We start from the raw sequence: 19,395 nt of genomic DNA on the forward strand, positions 1-19,395 counted from the left end.
AGAGCTTCAACTTTGCTTTCGTTTGGAATAAGAAATGCAAGCGAGCACTTAGACTTGGGTCTTGAAGCCTTGTGCCAAGCTGGGTGGTGACAATACTAAGTACATGATAGAAAATGCTGGTCTATAATTTCTCTGTCTAGTCTAGAAAACTGACAAAAGGTCAGACAGCCGTCTCAGCACATCTAGCAGCAGACGTAGGAGCTGCAAAAATCTATTAAATAGCATCAGACCTCAAAGAAATATCAGCCAAGAGAAGGTTTTTTTCCCTAAAAATTTCAACTGAGAAAGATTATTTAAAATATTAATTGTCACCTCTCCTTGAAGATAATGAACTTATGCATCAAAATGACAGAAATCCTCCAAAGCAGTCAAGTATCAAAATTCCATCATCTGCTTGACACTTCTTTTTTTGGGCAGCCAAAACTTTCTGCCTAGAATCCAGCAAAAATCAGAGATTTCCTAGGATGCCTGACGCCCTTGTAAGGTATTTGTTCACCTTTTTGTGCTTTATAATGATCTCCAAGTGCTGTACTCTGCTCCAGTGATCTGCACGGTAACAAATATACAAAAGGTGTCCCGTGGCACCAGGGAGAAGCACTGAATCACCCAGGGGATCTGACCAGCACAGGCCCCGCTGTGATATTGCCCATATTCTGTTTATATTCCTTGCTATAATGTGATTGACTGGTTCTTGTTATAGCTTCCTCAATTAAGGATTAGAAGGGCAGAACATTGATAATAAATGATTTTGTGTTCTCTGTCTTATTGGAATAGATAATAAACACCCTTTAATGTTTGTGCAATTACACTCATTCTATTGTCATGAAGGCCAATACCAAAGTAAAAGGCTTGCCAGCCTCTAAACACCATAGTTGGAGTTTCAAAAGAAATCATCCAAAGCGGAGCGACGAATGCATGGCGATAACAACACTGACCAGGTTTCTGGATCCGGGAAGCCCAGGCTGTCCTGGAGGGCCAGGGGGGCCTGGAAGGGCCACAGCTAAGACAAAGCAGAAAGGGGAAGTTACAAGGACACACTCTTTGAAAAATGCCTTGGTGTCAGCTGACCACCAGGGAGGAGCAGGCACGATACCCCATTCTCACCTTGCAACTGAATCTGGGATGCTCTGGGCCCAGCATTTGACTCAGACCCGGCCAATCTGAGCTGGTTCCACAGGCCACACTGGCTGGTTTGGGGGAAGATCTAGGATCCTTGACTGTAGCCCAAGATCAAGCCGTGCCTAGTACTTCCCCATTTTATAAGTTAAGACATTCCTTTTGTTGTCGTTTGAGTTGAGCTTTGTGTCACTTGCATCCAAAAGTGTCCTGGCCGATACCACTTACTCCCCCCAAGAGACAAGCACTGAGCAGAGGAGGCAGACTCACAAAGAGTTGTGGAAGGTGGGCTTGGAAGAGGGCAGGAAGACACAGGGATAGGAACCCTGGCCACGGGGCCAGGAGACACAGACTCAAGTCCCCTGTATGTCACTTCCTAGCTGTGGGAACCTGGGTCAACAGCAAGTTCTCTGAACCTCAGTTTGCTCATCTTTAAAAGCCAGCAGATACTTCTTCCTCGCTGAACGGGTGAGAATGGCGTGAAATGTAAACTATGAGTGCGCCTTGCAAATTTCACTGTATTCAACCAGGGGTTCTTAACTTTTGCAGCATCATGGTGCTTTTAAAAATGAGACCAAAGCTACTGCCTTCGCCTCCAGAAAAATGCAGGTGCATGCGTGCACACACATGTGCACACACACACACACGCACACACAATTCTCCATAAAACTTTAGGGGGAATGACAGACCCTTAAGACTGTCTTCTTGAGCTCTCTAAGTATCCATGATCCCCCACTGAAAAGCCCTTATTTCAGGCAAACATAGGGAAACATTATTACAGCTATTGCTTTGCTCTCTTTCTGCTTCTCTAATCCCCTATCTTCCAAGAAGACTGTGGAGTTCTTGGCTTGGTTAAGGACATTTTTACAACTCCAAGTAAAATGAATACTATACGGATTCTTGCAGTTGTTGCATGCAAGTCTGCAGTTTCCACACAAGACTGGAACATCCACACAGGTGATGAATACCTGGTGGACACAGACTCAGAGGACCTGGCTTTGGATCCCAGCCGTGCCTCTTACTCGCATCTGTGACCTTGGGCAGGTTAGCCTCTCTGAGCTTCAGTATCTTCATCCATGAAATACCTTTTATAATTATATCTATCTCATCTCCCTCCCAGGGATACTGTGAAGAATTAAGTGGGATAAAGGACATGTGAGGGTTTTGTAAACTGTGGATCACTTTATGATATGTGAAGGTAATCCCTGTTCCATGAACCAATGAATTCCGGGACCCCTAGTGTAGTGCTAAGATGGGCAATGGGTTCTCTGCATCCTGCCGTCACCCTGACATGTCCCTCCTTCAAGGCTCTGTGAACATCTATGGTTTTATTTTCCCGGCATCTTCTTTCTTTGCCAGAACAGTATCCCCATTCCCTTCTCTTGGGGGCTCCCCCTTCACCTCTACAACCATTTGGTTCCAGAAGGAGCTGCCATGTTCTGACGTGATCCCATTTCCTGGCCACAAGTGATGGTTCAAGGATGGACACTTGACCCGAGACAAGCCAACTGGAATCCTTTTCCAGGAATAGCCTCACTGCAAGATTCTTAAAGCTAAAGCTGAGAAAGAAGACCTAGATCTCCAGCTCATGGCAGAAGCTCTAAGTTGCCAGTAGCCATGTTTCCCACCATGCAGAGGATGTCCTGGTCTGTGGTGAGGAAGCCGGAAACTGGCTTCCAGATAGAAGCTGCGACAAGAGTTGCTGAGAAAGTTCCCACTGCCAGCTGTTGGTGAGGTCCAGCTGCAGGTCTGCCCTGCTCACCAGTTCACTCCTCTACCAAGTTGCCTCCTGTCCCTGCCAAATTCATGTCTACCTGGAACTCAAATGTGACCTTATTTGGCAATAGGGTTCTTGCAGATGTAATTACTTAATTCAGGTGAAGTCATGAAGGATTAAGGTGGGCCCTGATCCAATATGACTGGTAGGACATTTGGACACAGACACACAGGCACGGAGGGAAGACAGCTGCATGAAGATGGAAGCAGGGGTTGGAGTGATGTGGCCACAAGCCAAGGGACACCGGGGGTCACCAGGAGCTGGAGGAGGCCAAGAAGGAGCCTCACTAGAGGGTTTCAGAGAGAACGGGGCCCTGCTGACACCTTGGTTTCAGGCTTCCAACCTCTAGAGCTGTGAGAGAACAGATTTCTGCGTGTCAAGCCACCCAGTTTGGGTGCTTAGTTATGATAGCTCCAGGAGACTAAGATGACCCCCTCTTCACAGCCAATAAATATCACTTGTACTTGAGCCAAAATATCCACGACCAAGCCAAAGCCTCAGCCCCCAAATCATCCCCACTGTAAAGCCCCCAGTGCCCCAGACACTGTAGGTCTCCCCTCTTTGTGCTTCCACCACACCCGACTCGGCCCAACCCAAACAACACAACACTGCTGTCATATTGCTACTACTACTATTTCCCAGCTTGGGGGTAGTGGAAAAGACACCTGCCTTGGAGCTCCGTCCATCTCGGTCCTGGTCCTTTGGGCACCACTTTTTGGCCGTGTGACCTTGGAGAGGTTCCCAATGTCCACCAGTCTCACTTTCCTCATTTGTAAATGACATTGCTAACACTTTCCTTGACATTTTGGAGACAGCTCAGGGATGCTGAGACAGAAGCCCAGAGACATTTTGGAGAAAGCCACGGAAACCAGAAGCTAAACCCAGGAGAGGCCCAGCAAATGCTGGCCAGATGCCTTCCCAGGTGACAGAGGAATCTTGGAAGCCATCAGCCTTTTCCTCAAAAAAGGTCTCTACCTCTTGATGCCTTAATTTGGACATTTTCATGGCCTTAGAACTGTAAAATTGCAACCTAATAAATCCCCACTGAAAAAGCCAACCCATTTCTGGTCTATTGCATTCTGGCAGCTTTAGCAAACCAAAGCATTTGGTAAACATTCAATGTGTAGAAATTGTCTTCTAGTTCACTCATTTTACATTTGAGGAACTGAGGCTCCAACAGGTGAAGGGACTTTTACATAGAGCATTAGAATCAGTGTGGGTCTCTAAGCCAGGTCCTTAAGCTCCTAGGGCCCAGGTACCAACAGAGCCACCAAGGTTCCACCCACACATGAAAAGATGCTCCACATCATTAGCCACAAAAGAAATGCAAATAAAGCCACAATGAGCTTCCACTTCACACTCCTAGGATGCTATACTCAAAAAGTCAGACAATAACAAGTGTTGACAGGTATGGGGAGAAATTGGAACCCTCACATACCACTGGTGAGAATGTAAAATGTGGCAGCCATGCTGGGAAACACTTTGGCAATTCGTCAAAGAGTTAAACAGAGTTGCTATATGACTTGGCCATTGTATTCCATTTCTCCCAGGGGAAATGAAAACATCTATCCACAGAAAAACTTGGACACAAATGTTCATAGCAGCATTATTCACAACAGGCCAAATATGAAAACAGCCCAAATGTCCACCAACAGATGACTGGATAAACGAAATGTGCTATATATCCAAACAATGGAATATTACTCAGCAATAAAATGGAGTGAAGTACCTCGTGTTGCATGCATCACATGAAAACATGCTCAGTGAAAGTCAGCCATAAAAGGCCACATATTGTATGATTCCCTTTCAATGAAAATCCAGAACAGGCAAATTCATAGATACAGAAAGCAGGTCAGTGGTTGCCAGGTTCTGGGGGGAAGAGGAAAAAGGGGGGTGACTGCTAACTGGTCCAGAGTTTCTTTCTGGGGTGATGAAGATGTTCTGGAATTAGATGGTGGCACTAGTTGCACAGTCTTGTGAAGATACTAAACACCTCTCAATTGTCCACAGTATGTGGATCATAACACGATTTTAAAAAAGAAGAAAAGAAGGCTGTCCCCCAAGGAAACAGCCCTTGGACAGAGAGCATGCTTCGTTCAAAGCTCTGAGATGCCACCCAGAAGTGATGACCCTGAGTCCAACAGCGGGTGCATCAGTCAGAGGACACTGTCCCAGTACTAACCTGCTCCCAGGATGGCTGGAGGTCCTGGCGGCCCCGGGGGTCCAGGAGGCCCAGGGGAGCCCGGTCTTCCAAAGCCAGGTGGCCCAGGCAGGCCAGGAGCCCCTGGGGGTCCTTGGGGCCCGACGACAGTCTCCCCTTTCTGGCCCTATTAGGGCAAGCGCACCATAATAGAGAAATGAAAAAACACCGTTAATTCCTAGAAGCCCCTTCTGTTCCTTTTAGGGAACATTCGTTTGGGGCTGTTTTAAGAATTCAAGGGTTATGGGTTGCATCTTGTCCCCTAAAAGACGTGTTGAAGTCTTAACCTCCTTTACTTGAAAAAGTGACCTTATTTGGAGATGGGGTCTCTGCAGAGGTAACTAGCTAAGATGAGGTCATGTGGGATTAGGGTTGTCCCTGCTCCTGTATGACCCATGTCCTTATAGGAGGAGGAGGGACACAGACAGAAGGCGGCCACGAGAAGACAGAGGCAGGGACTGGAGTGACGCAGCTACAAGTTAAGGAGCACCAAGGATGGCCAGCAAACCCCAGAAGCCAGGGAGAGGCCAGGCAGGACTCAGGACAGCAGCCCTAGGAAACTAATACAGGGGCACAACTCGATTTTCTTTTCTGGGGCCTGGAGAAATCTCATATCCTACACCCAGCCTGTCTAAGGGCTGCTTCCTTGATAAAAACATAAAAGGATCCAAGAGCCCCTTTAGAAAGATCTCCCTTACCTCCCATTCTACCCCATTGTCTAGTGTATCCACCATCAATAACTCCTTGGTGAAGAGCGAGTTTTCTGCCATTTGCACGGATCAGGCAGGGTGGTCAGTGGCCTGGAATTTAGCTGAATGCTACAGCTGTGGCTGGGTCCCTTTTCTCCATGGGCCTCAGCCAAGCTCCCTATCAATACCCAACTAGGGGAGGCCACCGGCCGAGGCCCCAGGTCCTGCTCCAGCTTGTAATATTATGGTCACCCCTCGGCTCTCCAACTGCCTACTCACACCCGGGGGCTTGGGGGAGGCCGGAACTCCCGGGTGAGGTGACTTGGGGCGTGGGGGCTGCCACTACTCACAACCAGTCCGGGGTTTCCCGGCAGGCCCGGAGGCCCAGACACAAAGAAGTGGCCGTTGGACTCTCCTTTCTCTCCTCTGAGCCCGCTGTGTCCATTCTCCCCCTGGAAGAGCAGAACCTGGGAATGTTCCATCACGAGTGTGTGAGCACAGGCTCCCCATAAGCCCAAGGACATGGGGACCCCGGCTGCATGTGTGAGAGAGGAACACTCACCTTCAAACTGCTCAGGAAGTGTCTCAGGTAAGCTGGATCAGCGGGAGGGCCTGAAACAGAAATGTCTTGTGATGTCCACAGTCATCATGTCAGAAATTTAAAATTAAGGCCTTCAAGTTGGCAGCCACTGTCCCTTCCCAGCAGAAGGGAACCCACATGGGCTTGCGGGATGGAAGGAGCCTTGGCTTGGAGGCAGAAATGGCTCTTCATCTGGGCCCAGTGACTGAGATGCTGGGAAGGGGTGTGTGTGTGTGTGTGTGTGTGAGTAGCCTAGGCCAGTCCCTGATCCTCTTTGGGCCTCGTTTTGCTATAGAACATGAACCACCTGGACTTCCGGTGTTTCCTGACAGCCCCTGGCTTGGTGTCTCTAGAACCCAGAGGAGCTCGAGGTCTGGGCGATGACTCAGCTCTCTGACCCGCTTGCATTTCTCAGGAACAAGCATCTAAGGAAAGACCTAGAACCAGAGCTGCAGTACCTGGTGGCCCCTGAGTCCCCGGGTCGCCTTTTTCTCCTTTTGAGCCGGGAAGGCCCCAGGAGCCTTTTTCTCCTTTAACACCTGCCATAAACACACACATTAAAAAAAAAACAGTAAAGATTGTGGAAAATCACCTTCATGTTACATAAAACTTTTCTAGATGAGCTTTCAGACTGAGCCTCTTGAGCAAAGAGCCCTCCAACGATCAGAGGCCTGCTGAGAAGTTGCTGGGTATAAGATCCTTTGCTAAAGGATGGGGTGGGCAGAGTAGGGGCTGCAGACACAATTGCTGGGGACCTTGAATGGCTCAGTCTCGGGGGAACAGCACAGAGTTGGCCACGCAGGGTGGGACAGAGTAAGTGCTCTCCATCCTGCACCCGTGGGTGTGTGTGGGGAGCTCTCCCTTAAACCGAGGCTCTGCGCGGGGCCCAAGCCCCTGAGCGGAGTGGAGGGGAGCAGGGGAGCCTCTCGAGGGTGACCAGTACCCCCAGGGGACAATTCAAGGCGCTGAGGATTCAACATTCAGAGTGGGGGACCTGCCTCCCTGCAGAACTTGTGAGAAACACCCTTTCTGCCAGCCTTACAGCTGCCCCCACTTCCCCAAGTCTTTATATGGGAGGGGGACACAGGGAGCCTTTGGGAGAGCAGCATTTGTGCAGGGGAGCCATCCCCATCCCCCACCACGATGGGCAGGTGGACACGAGCCCCTTGGATTCCTGGTTCCCGAGAGGTGGACAGATCAAGCCCCCCATTTTCCATGAGTGAGTGAGGGGCATAAAAGACAGACGATGTTTGGGGGTTCATGCTTCCCCAACATGGAGGAAGGGACATGAGTGTTAGAGGTTTCAGAGGCCTAATGCTGCCAGCTGGGGGGTCAGGAAGATGCAATCGCTTCCCATGAGGCCCCCCCAATATGGGGGTGGGGGCTGCTGGAGATTGAGAACCTCACCTGCCCCGAGACCACAGATGGTGGTGACAACTAGAGAAGGGGGCACTGACGTGGCTGTTCACACAGAGGAACGGGGGGATGGCCCACAAGGAACTAAGAGGACAACCAGCTCACTGGGGGCTGCAGTTCCAGAAAGGCCTGTCCCCCTCCCTCCTCCCAGGGGAGTCCCACAGGGAAGGGGGACAACTGGGGATCTGAGAAAGCAAATCCAGCTCTGTCCCCACCCCTCCAAGGTCCACCTCCCCCCACAGGAAAAGGGAGAGCCCCTGAACTGGGTGTGAGCGTGGAGTTTTAAAACAGCCCAGACTTGTAGGAGTGGCTGCAACAGAAAGAGCCGGACGAATCGTGGCACCAGATATCCACAGGCAACCAGAGCCAAGCCGGAGGTGGTGTTGGGAAAAGAGGACTTTCCCTACTTAAACCCAAGAGTTCAGACTCCTCGGTCCAAAGCAGGACAGATGGCACAACTGGGCGTGTGGGTACAGGGCACGCGAGCACTTGCTCAGCGCCAGTTTCCGTCTCTTGGCCGGGGCTGCTCTGATGTGGCACCGACAAGCCGGGTACATGCTGACATTCGTCAGACACTCGGAGCCAGTGCCTTGCATGCTTTACTGGGCAGAGGCACCCACTGGCAGCTTGTTAAGACTTATTCTGATTCAGCAGGTCTGGGGTGGGGCTCGAGATCCCAAGCTCCCAGGTAATGCCAATGCCACTAGTGCAGGAGCACGCTGAAGCCAGGGTTTCCTGAACGCCCCTGGCCCATCTCTGTATTACAGCTCTTGGAATATCTATCATAATTATTTTTTTAATAGTTAGCTTCACCTACTAGAGGCTAAGGGCCTGGGCAGCAGGATCAGCATTCCCAGAGTATGGGAATAGCACCAAACAAAGAGTGGGTAACTGTGACTGTTTTATGAAACAAGCTAACGAATGAATGGACAAATGGGATGCCTCTGGCCTGCCGGGGGGCTCAGTCAAGATGAACAGATTAGAGAGCTGTGCAACGAAACCCAACAGGGGTTCCCAATCCCACCGCAGTGGCTCAGCTCCCCAGCGCCCCACAGTCAGCCCTCCCTGACCACTGCTCTGTGCCCAGTGTCGGGCAAAGGTTAGCCACTATTTCTGAGCTACGAGGGTCAGGACACATCCCAGAGAGCGGGAGGTGAAGGGGGCCGGGTACCGTGAAAGGTGATGAGTTCTGCAGTCCCAGGATGAACGGTGCCAATCTGGGGAGAGAGGAAGGAAGGTCAGAGAATGCAAACCCTGTCCTGGAGTTTGCCAGCCCCTGTCCTGGGGATGGGTGGTAGAAGGGGTGGGGTCCCAGAGCCAGGCCTTTCTTTGGCTCAGGAGTCCCCAAACCCACCCACCCACCAGCCCCCCGCCATGTGTAGCACCCCGAGCCCTCAGCTGGGAGGCCCAGCATGTAGCCTGGCTGGGGCAGACCGCACTGGATTTGACCAGCTGGCAAACTCCGCAAAAGGGAATCCTGAAGCTCTCAGAAAACAGATGGTGGCAGGGCTGGTTTGGCCAATTAGGAGCTTTCTTGGATCCCTTTCCTAACCGTCAGGCTTGAATCACATGAACGGTCGAGCATCTGAGGGGTGCTGGGCCCAGCCACGAAGCCAGGCCAGCCCTTAGCTTTGCTGACGTGTGTAATCAAACACAAACATAAGGAACAGATGCTAATTTAGTGGAAATGAATAAAGGGGGGGTCATCATTAGATTTAGGGAGCTAATCTGGACTCAATATCATATTAAGTGCTGGGGGTCTGGAGTTGAAGCTGTTCTAGAATATTCCTTCTCATCCTTTCCCAGATCCCTGCATTTCCTTACCTATGAAAACTGAGCCCCCTGCAGCCCTGCTACGAGCCCACCTTCACCTCTCCCTGAGTTGTTACGGAGAATCAGAGTGATCCCTTTGGAGCCACAACCCCTGTTTATGCGTGGAGGGTCGAGGGGGCCGCCAAGAGAAGATGGGGAGGTGGGGGAGGAGTGGAGAACCTTCCAGGAAAAGGGTTTCAAAGTTGAGACAAAGGTGGCAGTGCCAGGCTGAGCTCTTGCAGCCACGCTGGGGAGGCTGCCCCCCTCCAGGCGTGAGCTGCCGATCCTCACTGGGTTGGAAGGGGCTGGAATTAGAAGGGGGTTGTGAGGTCCTGGATGAGAGAGGAGGCGTTTCTGTTTGAAAACGTCCATTTTGAGAGCTGGTTAGGAAACGGCGAGGTCAGGAAAATGGCGAGGTCCCAACTTGTCATGGCATCCAGCCAGGCAACAGGAAACCAAAAAATCTCACCTAAAATGCTCTGAGCCTATCATTGGCTTCTTTTAAGTACCTCCGCAGACCCCAAAGGCCAACATCACTGCAAAGGGCCCTAGAACAGATCAGGGTCGCTGCAGTAGCATGTGCGCAACCCTCTAAAGTTTGTCAAGTGCTTGGACAGGACTGGTGCATTCAAAGCTGGAAGTCAAGCTGGGTAGGAGGGGCTCTGGCACCAAACTCATTGGGAAAACATGAGGGGCCTGTTGGCAACCTGGCTGTTGTCTCCCCTTCTGCTCATAAGAAGGTGGGATGCAACTGGAGGGTCCTCCAGCACCAATATTTGGGTTTCTCTTGAGGCCATGGACACAAACATGCCGGAGCTCTGTCCTGGGTTGCTACGGCCCTCATGGAGAGCTGGGAGCCAGCAGACAGGGCCAGATGGTCACCTGAAACAGGGGGTCCCGCCCTCTGCCTTCCAGACCCGCGTTCCCAGGCACTGGGCAGAAGACGTGGCTGCCTTGGACATCACATGAGGGTGGACAGACGTCTGGACCAACTCTGGGCCAAACTGTGTCATTTTCCAGCCTCTTCGGCACCTCCAATGGGCATCAGTTACAAACCCCCCTTCAAGGAGCATCCCTCAGTTGTAATTTGCAAGCTCGCGAGAGCAGAGAACATGCCCGTCTCACTCAGCCCCAGGTCCCCAGGGCCCAGCGGAGTACTCGGCACTTGGAGCTGCTCCAGGAATATTTGTCGCACAATGAGAGACGAATCAGTGCCCCTCTGTCCGTCACACCTCCCTGAGGCTCCCCACAGAACACGGCACAGCGCCCCGGGGCCCCGCAGCCCACAGGGTCTGTGTCTGCCTGGCCATCAGGCATCGTGAGGTCCTGTCCCAGCTCCGCCACGTCGCAGCCGAGCAACCTTGGACGAGCCAGCCAGCTTCCCTGAGTCACAGCCCGTGTCCTCAATACGAAGTGGGAGAGATAATTGCCTCAGGGCTGTCTGCCAGGCAGTGATATGATAACTGGGAAAGGACAGAACACGGTCAGCTGTTGATTTGGGCCCAAAGCTCCCAGTGAAGAGACCACCGGTAGGCACAGCTTTCTTTCCCTCATCTACATTTTTTCAGGGTCTATTTTTCCCTTTTTATACTGCTCCAAGGACAGGGCTGATGTGGTTACAATAATAAAAGGCACTGGGTTTTCGTATGCATTACAAGAGACACGATGCCCAGCTGTGCCCACTTAGAAGCTCCAAGACGTGTCACAGCCACGGTTGGTTATCATAAAGCTCCTCATTCTTAACGGTCTACGCGTAGGTGATGACCTCAGAGAGGACATTCCCAGGCAGAAGGGGCCCAAGACCAAGACGGATCTTTCTCTCTTGGCTGCTGTCTCTGCCTCTTTGAAGGCAGGGATGATATGTTTACTTACAGGCGTTTTGCAGTGGGGCCGGACAGGTATTGGGAAAACAGCCTGTGGGAAAAGAGGAAGGAGGGTTGAGGCCACCAGCCTGTCTGGACCCCGGACACCAGACTCTGGCTGAGGCCAGCCCGGGAGCCCGTTCCATGCTCCCCAACTCGAGGACCAACCCCTAACTTACTCCTTTGATGGTAACCACAGCTCCAGGGGGTCCAGGGGGTCCTGGGGGACCAGGTAACCCAGGTGGGCCCTGGAGGGAGAAAAGAAAGGCCTTCCTGAGTCCAGGTTGTTGTCAGCATGGAGGCAGGTGCAGGATGCTTCCCCCCAAGGGTTTAGGGACACAGGAGGGAAAGGAGCCCACCCATTCCTCTCCCATCATGGGGAGCATCTACGTTCGTGACCTCATTGCATCTTCACAGCAAACCATGGGGGAGGCCTGGTTTTCAACTGCAGATCATGAGGACCAGAGAAGGAAAGACATCTGCTCTAGGCCACACAGCACCTCATGGCAGAATTGAGATTGGAACCCAGATGCGGACTCCCAGAGCAGTGCTCCATCAATTCGGAGCCTAGCGCCTGGCTATCACCACACGTCTAGACTGGAGATGGGAGTGGGGTAGGAGGGTCCTTGCATGATATGATGCATAAGAGAGCACCTCATTAATGCAAACCGGGCCACTCTTGTTAGAAACCAGAGTCACGTTCAAAGCTGGCTCACCCTGGCCTGAATACCACACAACCTTTTCTCCTCCAAGCCCACGGCCACAGTAGGGCCTTGCAGCAGGAAGATGGGGTGGGGGCCTCTGACAGGCAGGAAACAAGAAGGCAAGCCCTCGTGGAAGCTGTATTGATCATTCTGCTGGTTTGAATCTATTTATGTACCCCAGGAAAGCCATGCTCTTTTAATCCAATCGCGTGGGGACAGACCTATTGTGGACAGGATCTTTCATTTAGGTTGTTTCCATGGAGATGTGACTCACCCAATTGTGGGTGAGACCTTTTGATTAGATTATTTCCAAGGAGACGTGACCCCACCCATTCAAGATGGGTCTTAATTAGTTTACTGCAGTCCTTAAGAGAGCTCAGGGAGAGAGAGAGAGAGAGATCAGAGCCAACACAGACCCAGATGCTTGCAGATGTAGACAAAAAGATGTCTGGAGATGCTAAGCTAAGAGAGGAAGCCCAGAGTTTGCCCTGGAGAAGTCAAGTGAGAACGCAGAGATGCTTAGAGAGAAAAGCCCAGAGACATTTTGGAGAAAGCCATTTTGAAACTGGAGCCCAGAAGGACCAGCAGATGTCACCATGTGCCTTCTTGTGTGACAGAGGAAACCCAGATGCCAGCAGTCTGTCTTCAGTGAAGGTGTCCTCTTGTTGATGCCTTAGTTTGGACACTTTTACAGCCTTAGAACTGTGAATTTGTAACCTAATAAGCCCTCTTTATAAAAGCCAATCCATTTCTGGTATTTTGCATTCTGGCAGCTTTAGCAAACCGGAACACTCACTCTAAATTCAGGCACTTTAAAACGAACAGTCCCTGTGGGCTCAATATATGTGAATCAGCCCCCCAACACACCACTACAATTGAATTCCTGGATTCCTGGACATAGGAAGTGGAAACAGTGGGGTGCACACAGAAGCAGCGATGGTCTTAGAGCTGCATTGGCATCTTGGTCGAACGCCCGTTAGCTAAGAGACCTTGGGTAGGTCACCTGACGTCAGAGGCCCTCACTTCCTCTCATGTAAGGCAAAGGCCTCACAGAGTATCTCAAGGAGAGCTATTATCATGGCTAAGTGAGATACTATCCTTTAAAGCACCTGGCACAGTGGCCAGTATACAGTAGGTGCTCATAAATGTGGGTTTCCTTCTTCTAGCCCCGGACCTGCAGATGTGCACGTGTGCTGCCAGCTCGTGGGCCTGCCCACATAGCTGTTCTACCTTGTATATTCACTTACAAGCACTTTTTGATCACCCGCTTTTGTGCAAAATCCCCAGGACAGTGTAAAGGAGGGAAGAGGACATTTTACCACGAGAATCAGGGGACCTGGGATCTGAAACCAGATTTCCCGAGGACACCCAGACCCCCCTCTGCCAGCTTCCTTCCGGGCTCTGGGTGGGGAGGCTGATGCTCGAGGTGGCAGGGACTCTCCTGAGAGCGAACCACGGGCAGGCCTGGGCTGGCGAATCTTTGCAAGTGATGGCACAAGAAGAATGTTCCTGAATGCTGCTGAATGTTCCATCTGCAAGCCCCGCTCACGGGACTGCGCTCTCTCCGCCTCGCCCAGGCTGGCTGTCCCACCAGGAAGGCGTGGGGAGGGGGCAGCGGGGATACTCACCGGCATTGTGACCCCTCGGTCTCCTTTGGTGCCCTTGAGGCCGTTCAGTCCGGGACGACCCTAAAATCCCCACGAGACACTTTAGCAAACCCACTGCCCACACGTCAGCCTGGCCCACGTGGCCTCCCTTATCCTCCAGGCCGAGCAACAGATACCTACAGGCCGTCCAGGGAGGCCGAATTCTCCTTTATGTCCTGGTGGTCCTTTGGGCCCCTGCAGGCAGAACAGATACTGGATTAGGAAAAGGAGAAACTGGAGATCCATGGAAATGGGGGGTGCCCGGCCTGCCTCTGTGGGCAGTGACGATGCTGAGCCGTGGATAGGAGAAAGGAGGACACGGTGCAATGAGCAAGGAGCCACCTGCCTGGCTCCTCGTCTCCTGGCCTCTCCTTGTAGCTGCTTCCACTAGCTGAACCCCTCACTGTACGCTATCCTTCTGCAGGTTCTACCCCATCCCAGACTCTGGACTCAACCCCTGGTCAGCTAAAGAGCTAAAGGTCAGTAGCTCACGGCCTCAGCAACCAGGTAGCTGGGTGCAGGGCCAGCTCGGGACATGGGCCTTTGCCCCAGCTCTTATGTCCCTGAGCTCCCCAGGCCCCCCGTTCCGAATAACGCAGCCCTGCCTCACCCCACATTCCGGGATCTGGTTCCTGCCTTGCTCCTACCTCTCCCTGAGGACCAGAGTCTTGGCCTGGCTCCCCGGTCCTGCAGCTGAGTCTCCGAGCCCTGGGTGCAGCCAACACCCATGCTGGCTTCTGGATGCACACACTTCTAGGGCCACTGCCCTGTTCCCTCCTCCTACAGGAACCTCATGCCTTCTGGTGTCCGGGATGCAGACCACCTGGCCCAGACAGCCACTGACGATGTCCCTCTCCCAAGACGTGTTCCACTTGGGCCTGGACCTTCCCCTGCTGTGCTGGGTCTGTCCTGGCTCCGGGGGATGGTGACAGGTTGGAGCCTGGAGTCGTCCAGGTCCCCTCTTCCTGCCACTGTTAACACACATTGTGTCCTCATCATTCCCGGATTCCGTATTTGCCAATTCACCTACTCACTAAAATTCATTTGTAATACTTGCAGAGCTTTTGAGGTCATTTGCAGGCATGTGCAGAGTGGCAAAAATTTTGAGTTCCCTGACGTGCAGGTTCCCAGCTGAGGTTGCCTTCTGGTTTCAGCTCTCATGCTGGAAACAAGTGTCCCCCATTGCATGATACTTAGTGCCACGCTTTTAGCATTTTTGTGCTTCTTATTGACTATGTCGTTGTTCAAAATGGCCCTCGAGCATGGTGCTTTAGTGCTGTCTAGTATTCCTAAGTGCAAGAAGGCTCCGACGTGCCTTTCGGAGAAAATACGAGTTATAGAAGCTTGGTTCAGGCCTGAGTTAGAGAGCTGCTGGCTGAGTTCCATGTTCCTGACTCAACACTAGACATTAAATGTGGTGTCTTTAAACACAAACACACACAAAGCAAGGTTAGCACTTGATGAGTTGATGGAAAGGTTGTGACCAGAGGCTCCCGGGCTTGTAACCTGCATTTCCCCCGAGATCAAGTGCTCTGCATTCACCAAGTCAGTGTGCACGGCCACTTTACAGAATGTAACTACTGCAAATTGTGAGAATTGACTGTATAGTGATGGGCCCTCAAAATCAGCAGATGAAGACTGGGTTCCAACAAGGTCTGTACGTGAAGAAACATCTTTACCTGCTCTCTTAGGTAAAGAAAAGCAAAGACAGAAGGAATTCACAGGGGCCAGGCCACTGGGCTGACGTGCCAGTGAGTGCTTTGCAAACGTCGATACATGTAGGAATCATGTGGGATCTTGCCAAAATGTCGATCTAGGATGGGGCCTGAGCAGTTCTAACTGGCTCCCAGGTGAGGCTGATGGGGCAGCTCTGCGGGCCACAGGAGTGCATCTGAAAGGAGCTGAAAGCTCTGCTGGTCACCAGGGCCACAGCTGGCTCCTCCGGCTTCTCTGTGCCGAGTGGGAGGCCCCCTGCTACCTGTGCTTGACAAGGCTGGCCCTCCACAGGGACACCTGGCACCTCCATCTGCTGCAGCCTCGTGGTCACCACTGCTAGCTTTGGGGGTTTTCCATGGTAGCAGAGGTTAATAAGGTTAACCAGTGGTTAACACAACAGTCTCCCAGTCGGCCTTAGAGCCTTCAGCTACCCATCTCCAGGGTGTCTGTTTTACCCAACTTAAAGTACCAAAGGCCCCAGGAGGTCCTTCAAAAGATGGACCTCAGATGTTCTAGGCCATTCATCAAGGAGAGGCATCTGTTAGAGAAATGTGTGATCCTTTCTGCCCAGGCCTGAGAGCCAACTTCAGCTGAACAAACCTCATCTACAGTTCTCCACCCCAAAATGTTCCAAAAGAATCGAGACCAGCTTGCTCACTAGAGGGTAGGGTGAAAAGAGCCTGGACTTAAAAGGTATGTGGCAGTGGGCAAGTTACTTCCCCTCTCTGAGCTTAGTTTCCCTGGTTATAAAATGGGGATTCTAATATTCCCTCTTAGGGCTGTGAGGATGACATGGGTGGACTTGTACCAACACAACATTTGACAGAGTGGGTGTCATGGTTAGTTTCATGTGTCAACTTGGCCAGGTGATGGTACCCAAGTGTGTCGTCAAGCAAGCACTGGCCTGTTACTGTGAGCACATTTGTGGCTGGTTAATAAACCAACAGGCTGGTTTATTAAATCACCAGTCAGTTGGCTGCAGCTGTGACTGATCACATCAGTGAAGGGCGTGTCTTCCACAATGAGGAATGCAATCAGCTGGATTTAATCCAATCCGTTGAAGACTTTTAAGCGAGACAGATAGAGGACCCTCACTTCTTCTTTGGCTGCCCAGCAAAGCGTTTCCTGAGGAGTTCGGCGAAGTTGCCGGTTCATTTCCTGAGGAGTTCATCGAACATCTTCATTGGAGTTGCCAGTTTGCTGCCTGCCCTACAGAATTTGGACTCGTGCATCCCTACAGTTGTGTGAGACACTTTTATAAAATCTTATATTTATAGATACCTCTTGTTGATTCTGTTTCCCTAGAGAACCCTAACTGATACAGTGGGCATTCTCCACCTGAATTTTCCATGTTCCTTGGGGAGGAATCTGTGTTGAGGAAGTTTGGGGAGTGAACTGTTTAGCAGCCCAAATGGGTTATAGATTCCTAGAGCTGTAAGGCCTGAGAATCATCCAGGGCTAATCCAATTCCCCCATCTACAGATGGGGAAAACTCAAGCCTCAAGAGGGAAGAGAGCTTGCTCAAGGTCTCGTAGCAAATGAGTAGCACATCCAACACCAGAATCCAAAAAGCCCAGAGAAACGTTGGGGCTCCTTTGAAGGGTTCCCTGGACAACTGGCCATCTTCAGCTGTGGTATAATGGCACGGGCTCACTACCACATGCTCCTCTCTTCCTGGGCACACAGCTAAACCACATTTCCGGGGCCCCAGGTATCTGGATTCCGGCCAGTGGAATGTGGTGGGAGTGATCATCCACTGTGCTCTCCCCTCCCCCTCCACCCCGTCCCTGGTATGAAAGCATCCTGGGTCCCTGAGTCACTGCCAAACTAGGAACAACTTCAAAAACCACAGTGGACTCTGCAAGAGTGAGAAATAAGCTAGGGTTTTATGTGAAACCCATGAGATTTGTATCTAATGGCAGTTAGCCTACCCTCAACATGTGCGTTTTGCCACATCCTTTCTATTTTCACAACTGGGGCAACTGATTATCTAATTGATCAAGACTATGAGAAACTCTTCAACCACAGTTGAGACCCAGCTGGGAGAAGTTCCGGCTTACCATAGGGCCTGGGGTCCCGTGCACTCCAGGTTCACCCTAAAACAGGGAGACATGCACTTGTCACTCGGAGGAACACTGTTGGAGGCACAAACAAAGAAGGGAGGCCAAAGCAGATGTGTGCTCTCAGGGACTGGGGACATCGTTACCTTCTTCCCCTTCAGCCGTTCCAGAGGAATGTCCCCCGTCAAGATGGCGCCTGGCTCTCCCTTCTCGCCCTGCAATCCAGAGAACATTTCACTGGGGTGGGGTCTCCTCCTCCTCACCCTCTGGTTTCCAGACTGCCATGGTTTTCTTGGCCTTCAGCCCACCCCTCCAGCCCCACCACCTGGGTGCCAACTCTTGTTATAGCATCCAGCAGCCTCCTAACTGACTGAACATTCTCGGAGCGCTTCCTTCTCGCTGTCAGCTCTGCCCTGTGCACAACTGAGGGCTCCCAGCTCCTCCCTGGTGCCCACTGCTGACAGAGCCAGGCCCTCACTCCCATTCCCCCGGGACCCAACCCCAACGTGATCTTCTCCACCTCTTTGTCCTCAGTATCCCTCAGGGAGCCTCTGGCAACCAATTCATCTGAGCGCTTGCTTTTCTAACAAGTTCAACTTGAGGAAACTGAAATTGCAAAAGCAGATGAGGGCAGAAGCACCAGAGGCCCCTCTCAGCCCAGGGGTGCCCCGTCTCCATGTGGGACATTGCCCACCAAACACCAGGCCCCTGTGCAAACGCTCAGGAGGTCAGGCTGAGCCCTGCCAGATGCTGGGAAATGGAGAGAGGCAGGGACCCAGGATCCGGTCCCAAATCCTGTCCCCGGCAGAGCCATCTACCAACCCAGGAGGCCTCCAAGGAGGTACAATTCCAGAGGAGAGGCCAGGTAGAGAAACCTTCCACACTCCTCTGAGGCTTTGGTCCCAATTGCCAATGCTGGCTGCCATGAAACTGGGCCAGACCATGGCAAAGACCCCTTTCAATAGGGCTGGAGGCAGCCGGAGCAGCGGCACCAAAGTCCACAGAGCAGCCTTGTCTCCCTGTCCCCCTAAATCCACCCCTGCCATCTGAATCTTACCACTCCACCGTGAGGAAAAGCAGTCCTGGGCACGCCAGCAGCAAGAAGGAGCAAGCACAGAAGCATTAGACGCAGAGTGAGAGAAAGGGCATTTGCTGGGAGTGGCTGGAGCAGAGCTGCCTGGGAGCCCATGCCCGTCTTTCCAGGGGCAGGGGTTTGAGGCTGGGGTGGCACGTGGGTTCCTCTAGGTCCACGTGACCACGCCACGTGGGAAACAGGGCACTGAAAGCAACAATTGCTCTTACTCTAACAAGAGAGATGCGGCCAGGTCTCCTCCCAAGCCAGAGCTGCCCCAGCCCACCCGTTCTGTAGGCCCATGGCAATGCAAGCACCCCAAGGCATCACCCCTTGTGGCACCCAACTTAGGCCCCTTGCCTGGACCCTCCACCCCCTGGAATTGTGATCCAACAGGTGCTGGAGTGTCTCCCCTCCTCATTGGGCCCAGTGGGAAATAGTGGGAGGAGGGAGGAGAGAAAGGAGCCCAAGCTCCCCCCCTGTGAGAGTCTGCCTACCACTTCGACTCCCCAAAGCCACCCAGATGCTCCCACTGGCTATGGACAGATCTCCATACACCAATGACTGCAGTGGCTCTTTGCAAGTCCGTCTCCCATAGTTTATTCCTATATCTCCAGTGCCTACTACAGGACACTGGCTGTAGAGTTTGATAAGTGGATGAACAGATGCATGAGCAAATAATTGCATGGAAAAATAAATGCATCTGATCTGCTTTAGGGATGTCACCCTCCCCCTTAGCTCTAAG

At 52.0% G+C, this 19,395-nt stretch overlaps 1 protein-coding gene across 2 annotated transcripts in view; it reads right to left on the reverse strand.

The window, feature by feature from the left end:
• Positions 1-19,395, reverse strand: part of COL15A1 (collagen type XV alpha 1 chain) — a 113,853-nt gene that overhangs the window by 10,242 nt on the left and 84,216 nt on the right. For both annotated transcript variants that reach the window (XM_037797014.1, XM_037797013.1), the window contains 12 exons: positions 17,725-17,793; positions 17,579-17,614; positions 13,944-13,997; positions 13,785-13,844; positions 11,632-11,700; positions 11,463-11,504; positions 8,950-8,995; positions 6,821-6,901; positions 6,345-6,394; positions 6,133-6,234; positions 5,076-5,220; positions 936-1,000 (listed from right to left, as the gene is read on the reverse strand). In XM_037797014.1, the coding sequence (XP_037652942.1) occupies positions 936-1,000; positions 5,076-5,220; positions 6,133-6,234; positions 6,345-6,394; positions 6,821-6,901; positions 8,950-8,995; positions 11,463-11,504; positions 11,632-11,700; positions 13,785-13,844; positions 13,944-13,997; positions 17,579-17,614; positions 17,725-17,793 (819 nt within the window). The remainder of the gene's footprint in view (positions 1-935; positions 1,001-5,075; positions 5,221-6,132; positions 6,235-6,344; positions 6,395-6,820; positions 6,902-8,949; positions 8,996-11,462; positions 11,505-11,631; positions 11,701-13,784; positions 13,845-13,943; positions 13,998-17,578; positions 17,615-17,724; positions 17,794-19,395) is intronic.

Source organism: Choloepus didactylus, chromosome 10, assembly GCF_015220235.1.
Source record: "Choloepus didactylus isolate mChoDid1 chromosome 10, mChoDid1.pri, whole genome shotgun sequence".
Taxonomy (NCBI): domain Eukaryota; kingdom Metazoa; phylum Chordata; class Mammalia; order Pilosa; family Megalonychidae; genus Choloepus; species Choloepus didactylus.